At 38.5% G+C, this 10,628-nt stretch overlaps 1 protein-coding gene across 3 annotated transcripts in view; it reads right to left on the reverse strand.

Annotated features, from left to right (window-relative positions):
• The window catches only part of LOC150080879 (N-acetylgalactosamine-6-sulfatase-like), a 241,365-nt gene extending 231,996 nt beyond the window's left edge, over positions 1-9,369 (reverse strand). For 2 of the 3 annotated variants that reach the window (XM_090381785.1, XM_090381784.1), the window contains exon 1: positions 8,387-8,581. In XM_090381785.1, coding sequence (XP_090237911.1) covers positions 8,387-8,488 — 102 coding nt within the window. In that variant the 5' untranslated portion in view covers positions 8,489-8,581. Of the gene's footprint in view, positions 1-8,386; positions 8,582-9,342 lie in introns of those variants that run through there. The other variant, XM_090381786.1, reaches the window with a different exon arrangement.
• Between the last annotated feature and the right edge of the window lie 1,259 nt (positions 9,370-10,628).

Raw genomic sequence — 10,628 nt, forward strand, 5'->3', positions numbered from 1 at the left:
AGCTCAGGAAATTGATGAAGAAACAAAAGCTGTGTATGGGCAGAATTGTCCATCCTACGACACTCTAAAAAAGTGGAAAAGGTTGTTCCAGTGTGGTCGTACAAGTGTCTTTGACAAGTCAAGAGAAGGAAGGCCATCAACATCCACAGACAGTGAAATGGTTGCAGAGAGTGAGCAACTGGTGCTGAGTGACAGACGTGTAACAATTCATTTCATTGCAAATGCAGTGGGAATTAGTTATGGGTCTGCCCACAGCATCTTACATGACCATCTGCACATGTCTAAGGTCTCTGCATGATGGGTTCCAAGATTGCATTTGATATTGCTTTTGAAAAGGCATCAGCAATGTTCTCACCAACGGTTGGATTTGTGGATGCTGAGAACTTTTTTAATCAGTTGGTGACAAATGCTGGGTGTACCAGTATGATCCAGAGACTAAAGACATGTCAAAGCAGTATAAGCACACTTCCTCCCCAAAAAAGCAAAGACCACTCCACTCCACCTGCGAAGAAAGCAATGTCTGTGTTTTGAAACAGAAAAGGGGTTATCCTGACAGATTACCTACCTTGTGGTTCCACACTTACCGGAGAATACTACAGAAATCTTTTGAAAAAGTTACATAATGCTTTGAAGGTGAAAAGGTGCGGAATGTTAACCAAAAGTCTTCTGTCAGACAATGCACTGGCTCACATGGCCATTGCCACCACCAATTTTTGCCCAGTGCAGCTTTGAACTACTACAGCACCCACCCTATTCTCCTGACTTAGCACTGTCAGACTTCTTATTCCGAGAAATTAAGAAACTATTGAGTGGACGCCGCTTGAAATTGTCTCAGGAAGTCATCAATGAAGTGGAATCATGGTTTCAGGCAAAAGGTGCAAACTTCTATGATCAAGGCATTAAACAACTGATCCATATATGGAAGAAATGTGATACTATACATGGAGAGTACATAGAAAAGGATTAAATTTCCTATGAAGGGTACGAACTTTTTGATACCCCCTCGTAAACTTGGATTTCAGTAAAGCTTCTGACACAGTTTCCCATGAAAGGCTATTATATAAACTGGAGCAAAATGGGATTAATGGCTGGCTAAAATATAGGAGACGCAATACTTCTAAATGAACATACTTCAGGTGGACCAGTGTAGCAAGTGGGGGGGTCCCTCATGAATCAGTGTTAGGGGCCACTTCTGTTATCTTCTTTAATGACAATGATCGGGAAAAGCAGGATAAGTTAGCATTAGCATTAGTAGAGGTATTTGATGCAAGAAAGCAAGCTTATGCAGCATCAGCCAAAAAAAAAAAAAAAAACCCACTTCCACTTCACCCCTCTGTTCGTTCAAAATACCTGTCCAGCTGAGCCTTAAACTTATTTAGGCTATCAACCTCCATCACAAGGGATGGAAGTCTGTTCCACCAACCAACCACCCGCTGGCTAAAGGCAAATTTCCGCACGTCTATCCTACATCTGTCTTTCCTCAATTTGAATTTATGCCCTCTCAGGTGATTTTTCTGAGCTAGAGGAAGAATCCCATCAGCATTGAGCATGCTTAAACCATTCAAGGCTTTATACACCTCTATCAGATCACCTCGCTGGTGCCTAGTCTCCAGACACTGTAATTTGCAAAACGTAAGCCTTTCTTCGTAAGAGCACCCCTTTGTTCCATTCACTAATCTTGTTGCCCTTCTCTGTACTCGTTCCAGCAGCTCTACATCCTTCTTGAAATGAGGCCTCCAGACCTGTATACAGTACTCTAGGTGTGGCCTGACCATTGCCTTATACAATGGAATAATCACCTCCTTATCCCTGCTGGAAAAATTCCTGTATATCATTGACAATACTCCATGAGCTACTCTTGCAGCCCGTTTGCACTGCTCAGAGAACTCCATATCTGCCTGCACAACCACCCCCAAGTCCCTTTCATTCTCTACCACTGTCAGTGTAGTACCACAGAGTTGATACGTTGCTCTGGGGTTGCTGTTTCCCATGTGTAGTACTTTACATTTGTCAATGTTAAACTTCATTTGCCACCTCTCAGCCCATCTGCTCAACCTTTCCAGATCCTGTTGCAGCAGCATAGTGTCAGTAGTGTCCTTGACAACCCTGCCAACCTTTGTATCATCTGCAAACTTGGACATTAAGCTTGATATACCATCATCAATATCATTTATAAATACAGAAAACAATAATGGACCCAACACTGAGCCCTGAGGGACTCCACTAATAACATTAGTCCACGATGAGCAGTGTCCATTGATTACCACTCTCTGTCTTCTCCCCCTCAACCACCCCTTTATCCATAGCAGCAATTTGCCTCCAATGTCACACTGCTCCAATTTGTGTAGCAGTCTTCCATGTGCAACAGTATCAAAAGCCTTTCTAAGATCAAAGTATATAATATCAAAGTTATTCCCTGCATCCAGTTCTTTTGTGACTGCATCATAGTATCCAATCAAGTTGGTCAGGCAAGACTTCCCCTTAACAAAACCATGCTGTGTCTGAGCTATAACTGAAGTCTTGTCTAAATGATCCTGCAGTGCTTCTTTAACCAGTGCCTCCATTAATTTTCCTGGAACAGAGGTTAAGCTCACAGGTCTATAATTACTTGTGTCAGCCTTTGATCCTCCTTTGTGAATTGGGGTCACATTTGCACATTTCCAGTCTATGGGTACCTCCCCTGAGTCCAAGGAAGCTCTCATAATTATGGCTAAGGGTTTGCTTACTTCCTATGCTGCCTCCTTTAATATAACTGGATAGATCCCATCCACCCCGGGTGCCTTTCTTGTGTTTATCTTCAACAGTTTCTCCTCCACTTTACTCCCAGTTATTTCAAGATTCTGTAGCTTACTGCTAGAGTTGAATACACCTCTGGCATTCCCCTTGCTGAATAACTCCTCATGTGTGAATGTCGATGCAAAATATTCATTTAGTTTGTTAGCTACCTGAGCAGGATCATCAACAGTTGACCCATCAATATCAAGTGGACCAATCTGATTCATCCCCTTCCTTCTAGAGTTTACATAAGTAAAGAACTCTTTGCTGTTTTTCTTTGCATCCCTTGCCAAGGATTTCTCGTAATCTGCCTTCGCCTGCCTAACGTCCTTTGTAACTTGGTTGCATATCAACTTGTATCTATCATAGGCTTCGTTGTCATGTGTTAATTTGTAAGTATCCCATGCATTTTTCTTCTCTGCCATATGCCTCATTAGTTCATCTGACATCCATTTTGGCCTAAACCTTGAACAATATTTCTTAGTTGGTATGTAAAGCCTAGTAGCTTCCAAGATAAGTTCTTTGAATGCTTCCCATTTTCAATTTGCTGTTGGTAACATCATCAGTTGGTTCCACTGTATAGAATTTAAATACTGTCTCAGTCCATCGTAGTCGCCTTTACAGAAGCAATAACACTTCCCTTTACCCCTAATGGTAGTTACCTCTTTGAGTAAATCCCACTTCAGCACACTGTGATCACTGCCACCTAGTGGTTCATTTATCTGCAGATTCTTAATGCATGAAGAATCACTGCTGATAATCAAATCAAGAGTATTACTCCCTCTAGTTGGCTCCCGAACATGCTGATGTAGAAAACAATCATCCAATAAATCCACAAAAGCCCTGCTAGTGTGTGAGTAACCAGCCCCCAAATTCCAGTCAATATCTGGGAAATTAAAATCTCCCATTATAAGACTCTCTGATTTACTGGCCCACTCTATTTCCCAGTACAGTTCCTTATTATACTCATCAGAGTCATTAGGCCTATAGCACACTCCTACTCTCAATTTTGATCTCCCAATGCTTATGTCACACCAAACTGACTCAACACTGCACTGTCCAGCAACGTCGACTGGCTTCACTTCCTTGGTTTTTATGTGTTTCTTAACTAATAGCATAACCCCTCCCCCCTTCCTATCCTGTCTATCCTTTCTGTAGATGTTGTACTCCCCAAATTGCAGTTCTGCATCCCTTATATCTGTGTGACACCACGTCTCTGATATCCCAACAATATCTGCCTTTGATGTTTTGAGCAATACCTCAAATTCATCAAATTTATTTACTAAACTCCTAGCATTGGTTTACACGCAAGTATACCTGCACCTGTTTCTATTCTTAGCTACCCTAACACAACCCATGTGTTTACTTGTACCGCAATGGCTCCCAGCAGTCTCTGAAATACCATGCATCTTGTTTTCAGGCTTCTGCTCATTCTAATAGAAGCAGTGCAAGAATCTCTTTCACCTCTGCCAGTGGCTACTGTCAATTTATTGGTCTTTGTCTCCCCCCAAGCTAGCAGTTTTCCGACCCACCTAACACTGCCTCAATAGCATCAGCAAATATTCTTGCACCCTTTCTATTTAAGTGTATCCCATCCCTGTAGAAGCAATGTCTCCTGTTAACAAGTACAGCCCAGGCTGAAAAAAATTCTACCCCTTGAGCCTTGCACAATCTTTCCAGGGCCGAATTGATCGACAAGGCTCTCTCATCATATACTCCCTCCTATCGTGTCTGGGCAGAATTGCAGACACTTTCAAATTCAACCCTAATTCTCGGCTTTTGTTCAACAGTGACCTGTACTTGTTAAGTAATTCTGCCGGTCTCCTACTCTTAATATTATTAGTGCCAACATACAACTATATCACCTTTTGTGCCCTTAAAAGATGATATTCGCTCTACAACGTCATCAACCTTTGCCCCTGGCAGACATACCCTGGTCCTGTTCCACCTATCTTTTTTACAAAGCATGTTCCCCGTTTCCCTGACAATAGAGTCACCAACAACTACTAGTTCCTTCGGGACCAGCGCATTCTGCCTTGGAGGTTGTCTCTGTGTCACGCGATGCCCAAGTGCAAGCTCTGGCGTTGATGTGGGCAGCTGAGAGCTTGATGGGCCCCTCAATTTAGTTTCTTCGAGGGCATCCACCCTGTCCTTCAAGCTCTCATATAGGCCCACAAGAACGCCGAGTTGTTGCCTGATATCGATACACTCCTTGCATCGCGCACACACACAAAGACATCCCCCTTGGCAGTATCATGTCCCGTACCCAATTGCTCTGCAAACATCAAGCAAACAGTGCATTTATAAGGCTGTGAGTCAGAGGACAACTGCCCCCCCTCAGTTCTGCTCTGAGCCACAGCACTTCCATTAGCTTGAGCCTTTTGCTTTGCTGCTCTGGTCTGAGTCATGATTCTATTAATTTATTAATTAACTATAATTAATTATGTTATGTTATTAATTATGTTAATATAATTAATTATATTACGTTTGTAATCTAAGTCGTTATATGTATTTATTTAAACATACAATTTAACTGCTAACGAAGTTCAACTAACGCTATCTAGTACGGTATATAACTAATCGTATCACAAAGGCGGGAAAATTACGAACGGTAGCGGAGTTGAAACACGTGGAAACCTTTACCGATACTTTTATGCAATTACAAGGCCGAGTAAAGAATAAATACACCAAATTAATCAGAAAATCACAAAATAATGTTATACTACTAAATTTAAATCAAAGTTTTAGAAAAACAACAATAATTTCAAATCAATAAATAAGAAAAATCCACTTAGCGGCTTTGAACACAACCGTCTCTAGTAGCCTTTAAGGATATAATATGCTTTCTAAAGTTATTTTCTTGCTTATTCTCCGGCACAACCAACTACCGGGTCAATGAAGTTTACATTATGGGCTCGAACCCCAGTTGTCAAAGTCCGCTGATGATTTAAAAGTAGGAATGATGGTTAATGACCAGAACCAGGTAATTTACTTCAAAATGACATAGATCAGTTGCACAAATGATCAAAAATGGCAACTGAAGATTAATGTCTCTAAATATAAGGTTTTGTGCAACTGATCTAAGGAGTTACATGTTAGGGGATTAAATTAAAAGTGGTCCAAAAAGAAAAATACTTTGTTGGGGGGGGGGAATCACAATTTGATCAGATATGCAATTTGGTATAGATCACTGGAATGAATTGCCTGCAACGGTGCTTGAGGTTGACAGTTTTGTAAAGTTCAAAGCAAAATTGGATAGGCATCTTTTAGCAGTAGGAAAGACATGAATAATAGTGGGTTTTTTTTGGCAGATGCTGAAATAGTTTGCTTTCTTACAAGATCCTGCAATTATAATACTAAGTGTATTCTCTCATACATACACCTATGTTCATAATTATTTCTCCTCAAAAAAGCATCATGTTAATGTCTCTAAGACTATTGTAAAAAAAAAGAACAAAATTAATACAAAATTAACACACAAATTAATGCAACAATGAGGATGGTACTTGGAAAGCTGTGATTGAGCTATTTGAGTACTAAGGCACTCTAATAATCAAATTAAAATAAAATCATAAAAACAACTAAAGTGACACTCAACTTACAAATGTGAATGTATGACATCCTGCACAAAGGAAGACACCTTCACACCCAACTAAGGAAGAGTGCCATATCCACAATAAATTAAATAAAATAGAGATAGAGAACTCACAGGCACCATTTTTCAGTGAAGGCAGTGGCCATGGCAGGTGTTATTTCCAAGTTTACTTAATCGTTACTTTCCATTTCTTACTTAGATCATAAAGGGATATCTGTAGATGTTTTGCTGGATAGTAGCCAACTGAAATATGATTATTTTGAATTCACAAGTGCCGATGTTCCATGAAGACGTGGTGCTTCTGGGTTCCCTATCTTCATTTTTGGACGAGGAATCAATAAAAAAACAACAAGAAAAATATAAACAAGGTATATCTACCACTTCCCACGTTATTGGATTTTAAAACTGCAGTGTAAAAATCACTGAAAAAGCCCCTCTAGATATCCAAGTGGGAATCATTTTGAACTGGCACTTTCATTTTTTTTTTTTTTTTTAGACAAGATAATATATTCCAAAATTACTCTATTCAATTAGCTATAGCTCACAGTAACCTTTTCTTCCTTTCTTTTTAATCTTTCTCTACATGCTGCTAAGGGCAGGAAAAACATGAAGGGACAAACTCAAATTGAGGAAAGACAGCTGTTGAATAGATGTGCAGAAATTTGCCTTTAGCTGGCAGGTAGTTGATTACAAAACAAAATTCCATCTGTTGTTGTAGAAATTGATGGCATAAATAAATTCAAAGAAAAACTGGAGAAAAACACCCCAGGGGGTCACATCTAGTGAATATGGGCTTGGCAAACCCAGGGTCCTGAGCTGGATATCATTTTTCTCTTTCTTGGCGATTCCTTTCTACTTCTCTCTCTTTCAGGGTAACTTGGGAATTTTTTTTTTTTTTTTTGGCTGGTGCAGCATAAGCCTCAGGCTTCCTTACACCATATGGCTAATAATAATAATAATAATAAACATTTGGAGCAAATGGATGGGTGAAATGGAAAGGGTTTTTTTTTTTTTTTTTTGGAATGATGCTGCATAAGCTTGCTTTCTTGCCTCATATGACTACTAATGCTAAAGTTGTTGTCCACAGGAACTGTAGTGATATCAAGAGGTCTCATGTCCAGTGGTTTTGCTCCACACCTTTTGATATAACTGCATCATAATATTAGACATTTTAAGTAGGGATAGCCCACTTACAAAGAGGAACCAGAGGCAGTCACTAGCACGGCAAATTCAAGGAAACAAATCAAGTTAAAATAAAAATGAAGTATTTTTAACAAATGCAAATTAAATAATGACAACGTCATGATATTAATTTCCTTGCGTATAAGGAGGTGGTAATACGATTTATAATTCATTCTCCACAATTCTGAGAATAAAAAATATTTATTCAAAATCCACATTTACTTTACTATAAAAATAAATATTAAATATTTTAGAAAAATCCTTTTTTTTTTTTTTTTTGCAATGTGGGTAAAGAAGATATACTTTGCACTCTTGATGAACAATAACCAGGGGCTCACATCTGGTGAGTATAGGCTTGGCACACCCAGGGTCCTGAGCTGGATATCATCATTCTTCTCTTTCTTGGTGATTCCATTCTACTTCTGACTCTTGTTCTCTCTCTCAGGGTATTTTTTTTTTTTTTTTTTGCTGGCGCATCTTCGGGCTTCCTTGCATCATATAGTTAATAATAATAACTTTATAAGCCGCTCAGCAAAATCAACAAAGCTAATTGCTAGCAACTAGTTTAGTGTCGGCGCTGACTTGCAATCCTACGTTAACATCTAGGCTCGAATGCTTCATACCATTACATTCGATTTCCGTAAGGTCCAGGGCGCCTGAGATGATCATGGCTATTTCGAAGTGATTTACAACATTAAAAATATTTTATAGGCCACATCTAAAGAATTTCGCTTGTGGGGGAAAAAAAATGTAATCCGCATTTTATCTTTATTGCTGATTCCTTCACGACTAATTTCTGCACAGAAATCTTATGTAACTATAATGAAAACTTACATCGTCCATTAGCATTACGATAATATTTGGTACCGCATACCCAATATCAGAATAAAATGTGCCTAATAAACACCAAATATACAACTTTACTACCGTATCCATTGGCTATCGTAAGTAACTTGCTAAAAAAAAAAAAGAAAACAGCTCTTCCTAAATGTGACAGTGTGACTAAAAATCAAATGATTTAATACAAGAGATAACTGCACCATTTGAAGTGATCTTATCAGTGGTAAACAAGTTAAAAAAACCCAAAAATGTTGGGAGCCGAACTTAACAAAAGTTCGGCTCTCAACATTTATTAAAATTCGATTTGATAAAATTAAAACATCAGTATATACAGATATATTACATTATTTTGCATAAAGCATGAGACTACGCGTAAGATTCACTACTGAACGGTCAGTGTCATTGCACCATGTTTTGCCCCATAGAGTTAATATCTTTCTACTCTGTGACTGTGTTTTACTCGTAGCACAGAGTACTACTCTGTGGCTCGTAGTGAACTGCGAAGTAGTTAATTGACTTCGTTTTAATTGTATCTCATATTGTGAATACCTTCACAACGAGGTGCCGTGGTATTGCACTACCTCAAATAAGCCTTAGTGATTCCCTTTTATTTCTCTATTGTAGGATAGTTCAGAATTTTTTTTTTTTTTTTTTTTTTGGCTGGTGCAGCATAAGCCTCAGGCTTCCTTGCTAGTTAGTTATTTGGTTTTTAGGAGCATTAGCAACTAAGGCCATATTGCTCCGGGATATGCAGTGGTCATTCCCTGAACTTTCGGCATCCTCCATATTTGGTGGTGACGGGCTCGAACCCCGGCCTAATCAAGAAGCGTGTGCTACGCACTGCTGCTTCTTCCCACTTGGCTACGGAGGGGCCCAGGCTTCCTTGCACCATATGGCTAATAATAATAACAAGTAACTCTACACCAATTGAGAAGACTAATGTTACTTACTCTTGGCGGATACTACCTGTGGTGGTCATATCAGCCGAGAATAAGTAACATAATGTTAAACATAAGTAAAAACATAAATAACGAAAATTATAATATTTTTATATAATAACATAATAAATAAGTATTTATCATATATATAATATAAAGTGACCAGATCCTTAGTATTCCAATGGGGGACATCGATTTTACCCCACCCCCTAAAAACAATATCACATTTATTTAAAATTTTTTTTTATCAAAACAATATTCACATACAAAATATAAATTAAATACATATACTTTGAATTAAATTTATAAAATAAAATATCACTCTTCTTTAAAAAACAAACAAACAAATATAGCCTATATAGCCTATAATTTTTTTTTTTAGCAATATTATATAGCTATTTCTCTGAAATAATAAAAATACATACTTCTTTCAACAAAACACAATACAAATTAAATATATTTTTACGCGGAGTGAGTTTTTCTTAATAATTCTTCATTATGTGCTATTTCATCGTAATTAACAAAATTGCACTTAACTTGTAGTAGCAGTAGTAATAGAGGCATATGATGCAAAAAAGAAAGCTATGAGCTTATTTAGCATCAGCCAAAAAAAAAAAAAAAAAAAAATTAACACAACCATTCCCACTAGAAATATCTCCAGTTCCTCCTTGAATTTATTTACGCTGTCAACTTCCACAACGACAGGTGGAAGTTTGTAGTAGTAGTGGCGTGTGATGAAAGAAAGCAAGTGTATGAGTTATGCAGCATCAGCCAAAAAAAATCAAACATTCCCTCCAAATGCCTGTCCAGTTCCTCCTTAAATTTATTCAACCTATCAACTTTCACAACGACAGATGGAAGTTTGTTCCAGCAATTAACCACCCGCTAGCTAAAGGCAAATTTCCGCACATCTATTCTACAACTGTCCTTTCTTAATTTGAATTTATGCCCCCCTTAGGTTCGTAATCTGAACAAGTGGAAGGATCCCATCTGAATTCAGCGTGCTCAACCCATTCAAGGCCTTATACATCTCAATCAGATCATCGTGCCTAGTCTCCATCCAATGCAATTTGCAGAACTTAAACCTCTCTTGGTAAGAGGATCCCTTCATTCCCCTCACTAATCTTGTTGCCTTTCTCTGTACACGTTCAAGCAAATCTACATCCTTCCTAAAATGAGGCCTCCAGACCTGTACGCTCAAGGTGTGACCTGACCATTGTTTTATAAAGGATAGCTCACGGGGTTAGTTAATGATATACGGGAATTTTTCTACCAGAGATAAGGAGGTGATTATCCCC

This window comes from Mastigoproctus giganteus, chromosome 9 (assembly GCF_048544385.1).
Source record: "Mastigoproctus giganteus isolate SK-2022 chromosome 9, ASM4854438v1, whole genome shotgun sequence".
Taxonomy (NCBI): domain Eukaryota; kingdom Metazoa; phylum Arthropoda; class Arachnida; order Uropygi; family Thelyphonidae; genus Mastigoproctus; species Mastigoproctus giganteus.